At 33.8% G+C, this 12,800-nt stretch overlaps 1 protein-coding gene across 5 annotated transcripts in view; it reads right to left on the bottom strand.

Moving 5' to 3' along the window:
• The window catches only part of LUZP2 (leucine zipper protein 2), a 580,317-nt gene that overhangs the window by 68,322 nt on the left and 499,195 nt on the right, over positions 1-12,800 (bottom strand). For 4 of the 5 annotated variants that reach the window (XM_009007842.4, XM_078339265.1, XM_002755108.7 and 1 more), the window contains one exon: positions 10,767-10,934. In XM_009007842.4, coding sequence (XP_009006090.1) covers positions 10,767-10,934 — 168 coding nt within the window. Of the gene's footprint in view, positions 1-10,766; positions 10,935-12,800 lie in introns of those variants that run through there. The other variant, XR_013522908.1, reaches the window with a different exon arrangement.

Genomic DNA, 12,800 nt, shown 5'->3' with positions numbered 1-12,800 from the left:
TAAATATGAAAACTAAATTGATTCATTATTTCTCTATCAGTTCCTAATCACTGGGTACCTAAATTGCAATTGCCATCAGTCTCTATTGAATCCTTAGGTATGATCATTTAAAATACTGCCACATATCTGCTGATATTCCTTCCATCAATATATGGGATCTATGTCCCCTTTCGTTCAATGTGGGCAAGTATGTGGTAATGTTGACCATTAGAAATAATAAAAGGGACACTACCTGACTTTTAAGAAAAAGTAATAAAAAGACATGCCATGCCATTGATGCCTATTTTCTGAAATATCCCTTTTGGTGTCAAGAATTTGTCATAAAAGTAATCTGACTAATCTGAGGATTTTATTATATGACTAATTCCAATGTGCATAGAGGTTATCTGATTAAGTGTCCTAGTCAATAGCCCCAGAGAGTAATTCCAGTCAGTCATTCATGTCTTCCTAACTAGGACCCTAGTCATTGTGGATTAAAGACTAGCCAGGTTCAAATTCCAAACATTCAAAGTCCTTCAGTATATTAAAATGGTTTTTTTCTCACACTTCTAAATATGGGGTTGTTTGTGACACAACATAGAAAACCAGAACTGATGTCTTAGTACATATGGGCTGCTATAAATATAACACAGACTGGGTAATGTATAAATAATAGAAATTTATTTCACTAAGTTCTGGAGGCTGAGAATTCTAAGATCAAGGTATCAGCTGGAGAGGACCTGGTCTCTGCTTATCAGATGGTGCCTTGTTGCTGCATCCTCTGGAGGGGAGGAATGCTGTATCTTCACATGGCAAAAGGGATGGAAGGGGTAAAAATTCACATGGTCAAGTCCTTTTAAAAAGCACTTAATCCTATCCATGAGAAAGTAGCTGTCATGACTCAATTACCTCCAAAAGACCAGATCTCTTAATAGTGTTGCATAAGGAATAAAGTTTTAATATGAATGTTGGAGGGGAAAAAATCAACAACATCCAAAGGATAGTATCTGGGTAATTAGTAGATCCTGGCTTTGCATTACCAAGTCTGTAATGCAAATAAATTTATATAATGAAATAAACCTCATTTTTTTCTGCTGTAAAATGAGGTTAACGGGTAGTCCCTAAAAAAGACTGTTGGATACATAAATGGGATACATCCATGTTTAACATTTAGCACTTTCAAGTGGTAAAATATTCGTAATAATCATGATGATCAAAATGTTAATGCATTCTACCAGTAATTGGATCCCACATTAGTTTTGTTTGACTCTCCCAATGTGTGCTAGTGGACCTGACTTTGAAGTTCAACAACAAGAAGAGTTATGTGACAATGATTCAATTACCTTAGGTTTCCTAAAGAGCTTGAAACATTTCCTTTTACATAGTAGTAGTCATTTTTTGCTTAGTAAATATAAAAATGGCAATATAACTTATCCTCTTCTTTACACAGACAATAGCAAAATATTAAATAAGGTATAATGGACATTTAAAGACATAAACTATTTTTGTACATTTTTTGTACTTTTGTATTTATTCACAAAATAATTTTCACACTATTTTGTGAAAATACTTTGTATTCTGAGTTATTTGTGACTATTCTTAATCTCTGGTTGCACATCACAAAATATCTACAAAAATAAGATTTTTCAGAAAATTAATAAAAATCTTTACTGAATTTATTTTTATGACCAAAGTTTTGTATTTTCAAAAATATAGATTCAATAATTCAAAAATAATAGTTTCAAGAAGTAGAAAAAGAGTAATAAAGAAAAAAGAGATGCACAATTTTGGATTCCATGTTACATAAATTACAATTCATTTTAGTCAGATCAAAAAAAAACTTATGGGAGTTTTTTTTGCAGGGAAACTGGTAATAATTACCAAATTTTGATGAAACAATGTCAGTTTTAAATCAAAGAGTAATATTATAAAGTATTTTCTACTATATAATAAAACAACGTAATTTTCATTAATAAATGAGAACAATTAAAAAATGAGTAGATTTTGGAGGAATCTATGCTCTTCTACATAGTTAATTTTTTGAGCTCTTAGAACTCTTTTTTTTTTTCTTTTTTTTTTGAGACGGAGTTTCGCTCTTGTTACCCAGGCTGGAGTGCAATGGCACAATCCTGGCCCACTGCAACCTCCACCTCCTAGGTTCAGGCAATTCTCCTGCCTCAGCCTCCTGAGTATCTGGGATTACAGGCACGCACCACTGTGCCCAGCTAATTTTTTGTATTTTTAGTAGAGATGGGGTTTCACCATGTTGACCAGGATGGTCTCGATCTCTTGACCTTGTGATCCACCTGCCTCAGCCTCCCAAAGTGCTGGGATTACAGGCGTGAGCCACCGCATCTTAGAACTCTTTTTAAAGCCTTTTAAAAAGTATCTGCTGGAATTCCACTGTGAAAATATACCATTTTAATTAGATAAATACTTGATTATTAGCTATGTGTTCTTATAATTTTCTAATGAATATACTTGCATACAAATATATGTTAATATTCCTCTTTATAATAGGTTAATCCTCATTAGAATTAAAAATCCCATAAAAGTACATTATAGAACCATGGCTTGGTTGTGTCCCCACCCAAATCTCATCTTGAATTGTAGCTCCCATAATTCCCAGGTGTTGTGGGAGAGATTTGGTAGGAGGTAATTGAATCATGGTTAGCAGGTCTTTCTCATGCTGTTCTTGTGATAATGAATCAGTCTCACCAGATTTGATGGTTTCATAAAGCAGAGTTTCCCTGCGCATGCTCTCCTTACCTGCCACCATTTAAGATGTGACTTTGCTCCTCTTTCACCTTCTACCATGATGGTAAGTCCTTCTCAGCCAAGTGGAAATGTGATTCAATTAAACCTCTTTCTTTTATAAATTACCCAGTCTTTAGTATGTCTTTATCAGTGGTGTGAAAATGGACTAATACAGTAAATCAGTACTAAGCAGTGAGGCAGTACTCTAAAGATACTAAAAAATGTGGAAGTGACTTTGGAAATGGCAAAGGTTGGAAGAGTTTAGAGTGCTCAGATGAAGACAGGAAAACGTGAGAATTTTTGGAGCCTCCCAGAGACTTGGAGGGCTCAGAACAGGAAGATGTGGGAAAGTCTGAAACTTCTTAGACGCTTGTTGAATGCCTTTGACCAAAATGCTGATAGTGATGCAGACAATAAAATCCAGCCTGACGTAGTCTCAGATGGAGATGAGAAACTTGTTGGGAACTGGAGTAAAGGTCACTTTTGCTCTGAAAAGAGAGTGGCAGCTTTTTGACCCTGCCCTAGAGATCTGTGGAAATTTGAATTTGAGAGACATGATTTGAGGTATCTGGTGGAAAAAATTTCTAAGCAGCAAAGCATCCAAGAGATGACAGAGCAATCTGATAAGCCATATGCTAGAGTTATAGAAAAAATAAATAAATCACCAGTTACTCCGGCAAGATAATTGAAAAAGAGAATCCTCCTAAATTCATATCAGAGCAAATGTAAATAAACTATAATTGCTTATTGTATGAGTGACTATATGCTGATGACCTGTTGTGAATGTTACATTAAATTGTCTACCTATTTATCCATATATAAATTATCTATTTATCCTTCTGCTCTCTTATCCTACCACAAGCAAAAACAGAAACTTAAAATTGTATGCATATATCTTAGTTCTTAGAAAACTGTACAATATCCTGAAAGAGAGGAAAGTTTGCTTTTAGAGTATAATTGATGTGGATAACTTCTTAGGTTAGGTAGCTAGAAAAACTCAGAATATTCTTGCTTTTATAAAGTGGAGATCAAAGAGAACCACACATGTCATAGGAAAGCCTAATACCAGCACTGTAGAAGACTCATGCATACTGTTGTGATTTCACAAATTTTTAAATATCAGTAGGTTCCATATAGTGAAGAAAGCAAGGCTACTACTTGCAATTTTCTTTGAAACATTTAAATCCAACTCATAGTACTCTGATGGTGGATAAATATGACAAATAATTATCTAGTCTTTTATCAGGTGTAGTATAAATGTTATTTCTTTTTAGAAAACATTAAGATCTTATGTTTCCAATTGTTTTTAGAAGTTCTTTTATGAAAATTCTTTTTTTTTTTTTTCTTTTTGAGACAGAGTTTCACTCTTATGGCCCAGGCTGGAATGCAATGGCGTGATCTCAATTCACTCCAACCTCTCTGCCTCCTGGGTTCAAGCAATTCTCCTGCCTCAATCTTTTGAGTAGCTGAGATTACAGGCAGGGGCCACCATACCCAGCTAATTTTGTGTTTTTAAGAGATGAGGTTTCACCATGTTGGTCAGGCTGGTCTTTAACTTCTGACCTCAGGTGATCTACCCACCTCAGGCTCCCAAAGTGCTGAGATTACAGGCATGAGCCACTGCTCCTGGGAATGAAAATTATTTTGGTGAATGTTCAAATTATTTTCTTATTGTCAAACTCTATTTAGATCTTTTCGATGACGCTTCCCTAGAGATGGTCACACAATGATGTAATATTAAGCCATATAAGTCTGAAATAACAATATTCAGTTTATCCTCATAAGTACATTTTGAGAAAAATGGTACTATTTTTTGTGAGGAACTGGTTTAAAAAGTTGTCCCTTTTACATAGCTGATTAGTGGCAGAGTACAGGTTCAAACTCAGGCCGTTTGCCCTCAGAGTCTATGCTCTTAAATACTACATATCTGCTATCACACTATACGTTTAGCACATATTCATTTTGGTTTCTTAGGCTCACTGTTTTGTATTGCTAGCTCTGTTTCACAAATTAATAATCGTAGTTTCAAGGTGTCACATGTGCATTGAATAATTAGCAGAAATCAGGATTGGCAACTAGTCTGCTGAAATCCAAATCAGTGCTCTTACAAATAATTCTTGGCACTGGGTATCAGATATTTTGCAATAGATTTTAACACAGGCCTCCAAGACAGTGGTTTGAAAGAGGGAACCCAACATACTTAGGGTGCCCACCTAATGGCACTTGCTAATACCTCACAAGGACCATTAGAAATCAGCAAAATCCAGTAACTGAAAGAAGCATTTTCAGCTTCTCTCTACAAGTGCTACAATGCTATGAGGCAGAACAAATCAGAGCCTACCCCTATCTTTAAGAAGATAGTTTTGGTATATGAGGCACTAGTGAACTATATGTGAGTTCAATCCCATAGTGAAGTTTCTTTATAAATTTAACTTTGCTTAAACACGCATGAATTTATTAACTGTGCTTTGAAATTATTTTTGAATTTTAATCCATATCATCATTTAGTATATTTTTTGCTTTTAGTTTGCTAAATTTTGTCTGAAGCAACTCTTCATTTGATTGGATCTCATGTCTGCTAAGTCAATCTCTTGAAGCAGTTGAGGAAATGTATTTTCTCATATTCCCACCTCCTCCTCCTTGGATTGCAGAACAAAGCAGGACACTCATAGGCACGCTATAGAGGGGATTTCAAAATTGGAGTAGAAAAATAAACACCACATGTTCTTACTCATAAGTGGGAGTTGAACAATAAGAACACATGGACACAGGGAGGGGAACGTCACACACTAGGGCCTGTTGAGAGGTGGGGGGCTAGGGAAGGAATAGCAAGGGGCAGTGGGTGGCGGGTAGGGGGAGGAATAGCATTAGGAGAAATACCTAATGTAGATGACAAGGTGATGGATGCAGCAAGTCACCAAGGCACATGTATTCCTATGTAACAAACCTGCACATTCTACACATGTACCTCAGAACTTAAAGTATAATAATAAAAAAAAATTTAGAAAAAGAAAAGTTAAATAATTTGATCAGGCCATCAAAATTTAAAAGTAGCAGAAAAGGGATTTTTACTTAGTCTGACTAATGAATTCCATCTCTTTAACATTCTATTATGCAACTATAAACACCAAACACATTACTGTGTATTAATTCATATTTTTTAAACTAAAAGTGGTAGGATTCTTGGTGATATGCTTTCTGTTCTTTCTCCTACATATATTTTTTCCCAAATTATATAAAGTATCATATATTTTATAAAAAATGAAGATAATTAAATTAAATATTGCAATAGATATACAAAACCAGTTTTTTCTGAATGCCATTAATTGAACAAGCCTTTTTGTTTCTTAATTATTTTGCCTTTTCTGAGCACTACTATGCATCTAGCTCTACCACACAGCGGTAGAAAAATGTTAGTCACACACTTTTCATATATTACCTATAATGCCCAACAATCCTATCTTAAATGTTACACACACACACACACACACATACACACACACACACACACACTGCATGCTATTCACTAGCTCTGTGTGTTAGGAGGACCCAGATTTATATGCCTGTAAATTTCTACAGTATAAATATTACCAATTTCAACCTATGAACATGATGTCATTGAACACAAATTGCAAAGAGATATGCAGTAATATACTATTAAATAGTATTTCCACTATACGAGTCCAAAATATACAACATCCTTAAGAGCATAGATTGATTATAGCACTATACAGTAGCTTTGGTATTTACCACATTGCCATCAGTAGAATTTATCTAATATGCAAATATATATAATATTTAATAATGCCTCTATTTAACAGTTGAATAGTACAAATTCTGTAAATTTAACAGTCAACTTTTGCAAGCACATAGGAGACAGCTCCAACAGACCACTGGAGTATTTGTCATTCTAAATATACACAATGACAAGCACACTCTATTTTTTGCACTAGTAAAATAGGCATAGAAAAGTCATGGCTCTCAGCTTAAATATACATTAGAGAGTATCTCAGCAAAAATAATGGGAATAAATGTACTTTCATCATAAACATTCCATCTATTAGCTTACACATAAAACCATACTCATGTTACTTATCATGTCTAGTGTCTTTGCAGCCCTCATCTCTTTTCACTCTATACTGTCTATTCAGATAATTTTATTTATCCCAATATTTAACTCCTATTCATGGTGATGATATTTAACCTTATAACTTCCCTCAGTTCCAGATTTAAATATATAATCATCTACTGGATGAGGGTACTTTGTTTTTTGACAGAAACTCAAAACACAGCAGGTTAAAAACAAATCAGTTTTGTTTCCCTTTATAACCTGCGGTTGCCTTTTACATCATAATGAATGAACACAAGCACTGTTATTCTTGATTTCTTCCCTTCATGCTTCCCATTTAGTCACTAGGTCATGACAATTTTATGACTCAATAACATTTCAAATCATATATCCAGTGTCATTGACATAAAGCAGGTCATCATCCTCTCCTACAAAAGTCAGAAGACTGTCACATGGTTGGTTTGTTTTTACTTTAGTTGGGTTAATTTTACCCAAAATGCAGATCAGATTGCCTGGTTTCTACCTTGGCTCTTTATATCTTTGAAAGAATATTATTTTCTACATAACAAATATGTAATATCATAACAAAGACATAACAGATACATCATCTGTGTATTTATATCCAAGTATCTAGAAAACAAACAAGGAAACAAACAAAAGACGACCTGATCTACTACTAAGAACAAATTCTGCATTTTTCTTGTTGTTTCTTACAGAAAATTAGGCTGCAATCTCCAAAAGTTCAGGATGGTGTGATTTCAAACTTGCTCTCTTAGTTACGAGTATGGCAAACAGAAGAAAACCAATGTAGTTGAATACAAAGCACTAAATAAACAATAATATATAATTTTCTAACTTACAAATAAGTAAAATTTGTAAATAGAAGAAGAAGGGCATGCAAGTGTCATTTCAAAAGAATTTTCTAGAAACATTCTGGACACTAATGGTAAACAAATCAATGACCTAAGCACGTCATCTCTCTGAAGAAGGGAGACACATGCAGACATAACTGTATTCAAGGGATGATCAAGGGCCAAGAGTGGTAAACACTCAGCTGTCAAAGCACTGAGGGAAGAAAAAATAATTCTAACTGGGAGGGTAAAAACAAATTCACTCAAATGAGAAAGAAACAGGCATCTCATATGTAAAAGGGGCAGTGATGAAAAAGTATCTGATAGACTTGGTTGAAGGCCCTCAGCAGAAACTTAAGCTATATCTCTAATAGTGTATGTAACAGGTATATACCATAATAAATACAATACATTTAAATGGTGGGGGTACTATATATATAGTAAAACTATACATATATAATAGCTGTTTGTATGTACATCTACAATATTTGTATGTATGTTTATGTACCTATGTACATATATACAAATATACACACATAAACACACACACATAAATATGCACACATGCATTCACAGGAGTAAAAATTTGGCTTCATTAACCAATCTGCTGGAAGAAAAAATGAATAACAAATTTTGGGCACTATTTTATCATTTTGTATATGTGAGTTGCAAATTGCTTACTAGAAAATGTAAGAAATCACATTGGAAAAAACAAAGATCTCTCTAAAATCAGGATTGATAATTTAAAAAACCAAATGAAAGTAGATGAAGATGGCCAGATATTATGGAAAATTAGATGAATTATTATTTTGAGTACTCACATCACAATAACACTCTGAATTTAGCACTAAGAAAACTGAGGCACTGAAGGTCATGTGATAGGGTGTCTCACAACTCTCAACAGGCACTGCATATCATTGTGGCTCTTACTAGCCAACTGAAGAATTTGAAGCTATTCAAATGTCCTCATTTACAAGTTGTCTTTTTGGATACAGAAAATAATTATTCCATGACTGAAATGTTGGTTCTTATTATATACACCCATATCACATTATGTTATTCAAGATTCTTAAAATAATATCTATGAGGGGACTGCTTAGAAATTAAGTCCCAAGCATACATAAAATATAATTTTCACCACTATTAAAAAGATAAATTAGTAAAACATAAGTACCATACAAACTTTTAATGAACATCTTTGTAAAACAGAATGTTCTATAGTACACTATATTAGTTTTATTAAATTATATCTTAAACAACTGGCTTTTTCTGTTATTTTATTTTAAATGGGCAATCACCAAACTACATTCATCTAAACTATTTTCTTTTTTCCTGTGATAAGCCAAGAGAAATAATAAATATTTATATTATTTATTTCAAAGAGAAGGCAGACATTTATTCATAGAAAACCAGTTACAGAAACAACCAGTAATTTCCTCCACATATTCAAGGTCAAAAACAGTCTAGTTGTTTTTTTTCCCATTATTTAGATAAAATTAGTCTCTGTAATCAAACACATGTAAAAAGAAAGTCTAGTTTTAATAATGATTTTAAACAAAAATATTTTGAGTTGGAAACAAATATAATGTGTCCATAGAATTACAAAGCTGTTTTGCCCAAAATCTTAATGAGACAATCTTTCCTTCTCTGGAGACTTAACACTAAGTGGACTAAGGGTGTGGTTTTCTGATAGATGGGTAAGACTGTGCAGCTGTGCATTTCACCAATGACCAGTTTCAAAGAAATCACCAAAATTTTTCATGATGAACATTAAAAAAATACAGGATCATGTACTTATTTGGCCTGAGTTTTGTTAAGCAAACAAAACTTTGAATCTTTACTTTTTAGTGAAGAGGCAGAACAAAATTAATGAGAAAAATATTGACTTCAAAATTCTCTGAGATCCTTCAGTACATATAAAAATAAAGTTAAAAATATAATAAATTTAAAATACATTGTTTTGAATTTTTAAAAGCAAAACATTAATATTACATAATGATCTCATGCAGACTACATCTTTATCGTTCATAAGTTCACTAATTACAGATAAAAACAGTACATCAGAAGATTTATTTTGTTCCACTTATTTCTGACTCTCCATCCTGAAAATAGCATTTCCCTAATCTACCCACTTTAGTTTCAAAAATAGAAAATCTCAGTAGTAAGCAGTAAGGAAGCCAGATGTAACACATCATTAGGTACTTGCATTAGTGGTTCTTAAGTTTTCTGTGCTAGACCCTTGGGATTTGCATTTAGAAGTCAGGCTGGTAACCACAGCACTCATTTTAATAAGTGATGCTAAGACAAGTGATCAGAGAACTAGATCTTTCAAACATACTGCCCAAAACAAAACTCCTTTCTCCAAAGATTATTTCTGACTGTCAGGATATATTTCAATGTAGAACCTACAAATAAAAATTTTTGAAGATTGAAACAAAAGCACCATTAAATGTTCTTTGTTTTATCTAAAATAGGTTGTTGAAGGGAATTTGGAAGAAGATTTGCTCAAATGAATTGTCCTTAAACTTGAACGTACATTAAAATACCCTGGTACTTTGAAAACTTACTGATTAACTGGCGTCTAACCTGAAAAAAATCTAATTTAATAGGTCTGGGGAAAAAATCCCAGGGGTCAGCCTTTTTGAAATTTAAATACACTTAAGCACACTTTTAGAAATATGTACACTAAGATTCTAATGTGTAGCCAGTGTTGAGAGTTGCAGACTTTAAAAAAAAAAGTTATTTTGTAAAGATACTTTTACCCCACAAGAAAATATTCTCTATATCAAACCTGTGATGTTTGTTGCAATGTAATACAAGATATTTTCTTTTCACTTATTCCAACATTATTAGCTTTTGTTTTTTGTTAAACAATTAGATGATTCTACCTAAGAAACAGCTAGGTTCTCTACCAAAGGAAAGCTCCCTTCTAAACTTCTTCTAGTAACTATGGAGATTTTACAAACGGGGTTTCTACCTTCCATTTTCCTTCTAATCTTTCAATGGATTTGTTATCATACTTGGATCCACTCTGGTAATTATATACAGGGCTTTAAAGACAAACACATCACTTGCTGTTAATTTACAAAACACAAATAAAAGGTAGGTACCTTGCTTTTGGTGCTGGCATTTGGAAGTTTAGAGGCAATATTCCTGGGTGGGAGTAACATCTGAGTTGGATTTGATGTGATTAAACTCAAAGGTGGAGGAGGCTGATCACGGAAAACGGATGTCAAGCAGAGTTGCACAGTCTCTTTCATTGCTTTCATCTGTGACTCCTACAAAAGAGAGGCATTAATATATTTACATTTAACTATGGTCATCAATTATCTGCTTGCATCCTCCCTTTCCTCCTAGCCTACACTCACTCCCCACAAAAATACATATCAGTTTTCAAATGTAATTGCCTAATTTATAAATTTCATTGTGATATACTTTTTTATCTACACTCAGTCTGTTTCTAGGAGCTAATGCATTTCATGATATATTTTGAACACTAAAATACAAAGATATATCTGACTAGTTTCTTTTGAACTGACATGATGTCCATCATGATAGTCTACAGGAAAGGAAATACACTCTATGTTACTCCGATGTAGAAAATAATCCTTTTTTGAAACTTACCATCTTTTTTTTAAACTTTTAGTTTGGAGGCACATATGAAGGTTTGTTAAATAGGTAAATTTGTGTCATGAGAGTTTTTATACAGATTATTTCATCTCCTGGGTATTAAGTCCAGTACCCAGCAGTTATCCTTTCTACTCCTCTCCCTCCTCACATCCTCTCACCCTCCATCCTTAAGTAGACCCCAGTCTCTGTCCTTTCCTTCTTTGTGTTCCTAAGTTCTCATCATTCAGCTCCCATATGGGAGTAGTGGCTATTTGGTTTCTGTATCTGCATTAGCTTGCTAAGGATAATAGCCTCCGACTCCATCCATGTTCCTGCAGAAGACATAATCTCATTCTTTTTTATGGCTGCATAGTATTCCATGGTGCATATGTATCACATTTTCATTATCCAATTTGTCATTGAAGGGCATTTAGGTTGATTCTATGTCTTTGCTATTGTGAATAGTGCTGCAATAAACATTCACATGCTTGTGTCTTTATGGAAGGAAAATGTATATTCCTCTTGGTATGTACCCAATAATGGGATGACTGGTTCAAATGGTAGTTCTGCTTTTAGCTCTTTGAGGAATCGCCATACTGCTTTCTATAATGTTTGAACTAATTTACACTCTCACTAATTATATAAGTCTTCCCTTTCTCTACAATCTCACCACCATCTGTTATTTTTTAATTTTTTAATAATAGCATTCTCACTGCTGTGAGATGGTATCTCATTGTGGTTTTGATTTGCATTTCTCTAATAATTAGTGATATTGAGCTTTTTTTCTCATGCTTTTTGGCCCCATGTATGTCTTCTTTTGAAAAATGTCTGTTCATGTCATTTGCCTACTTTTTAATAGGTTGTTTTTCTCTTATAAATTTAAGTTCCTTATATATGCTGAATATTAGCCCTTTATCAGATGCATAATTTGCAAATATTTTTTCCCATTCTATAGGTTGTCTGTTTATTCTGTTGATGAAATTTCCCATCTTTCTTTCTGCACCAACTTTCTGTATTTAGAATTGTTGCCATAGCAATGTAAATTTTTGTGTTTCTCAGATAACCTATACCTCTATTTAATTTCCCCACATAATAGTAAAAACAAATTTGTCTCTGATTAAACTCTCATTTCCTCTGAGCCTTGTTAGGTAACAGTGTCATGGGCATTTGAACCAGAGCAACTCCATCTTGAATAGGGGCAGGGTAAAATAAGGCTTAGATCTAGTGCATTCACAGTTTAGGCATTCATAGTCACAGGGTGAGATAGGAGGTCAGCCCACGATATAGGTCACAAAGACCTTGCTGATAAAACAGGTTACAGTAAAGAACCCAAAACCAAATTGGCAGTGAGGGTGACGGCTGGTCATCCTCACTTCTCATTGTATACTAATCATAATACATTAGCATACTAAAAGACACTCCCACCAGTACCATGACATTTTACAAATGCCATGACAATGTCACAAAGTTACCCTATATGTCTAAAAATGGGAGGAACCCTCAGGTCCAAATTGCCCACCCCTTCCCCAGAAAAT

Source organism: Callithrix jacchus, chromosome 10 (assembly GCF_049354715.1).
Source record: "Callithrix jacchus isolate 240 chromosome 10, calJac240_pri, whole genome shotgun sequence".
Taxonomy (NCBI): domain Eukaryota; kingdom Metazoa; phylum Chordata; class Mammalia; order Primates; family Cebidae; genus Callithrix; species Callithrix jacchus.
Note: the sequence above shows the minus strand (reverse complement) of the source record. Positions and strands in the feature narration are given on the sequence as shown.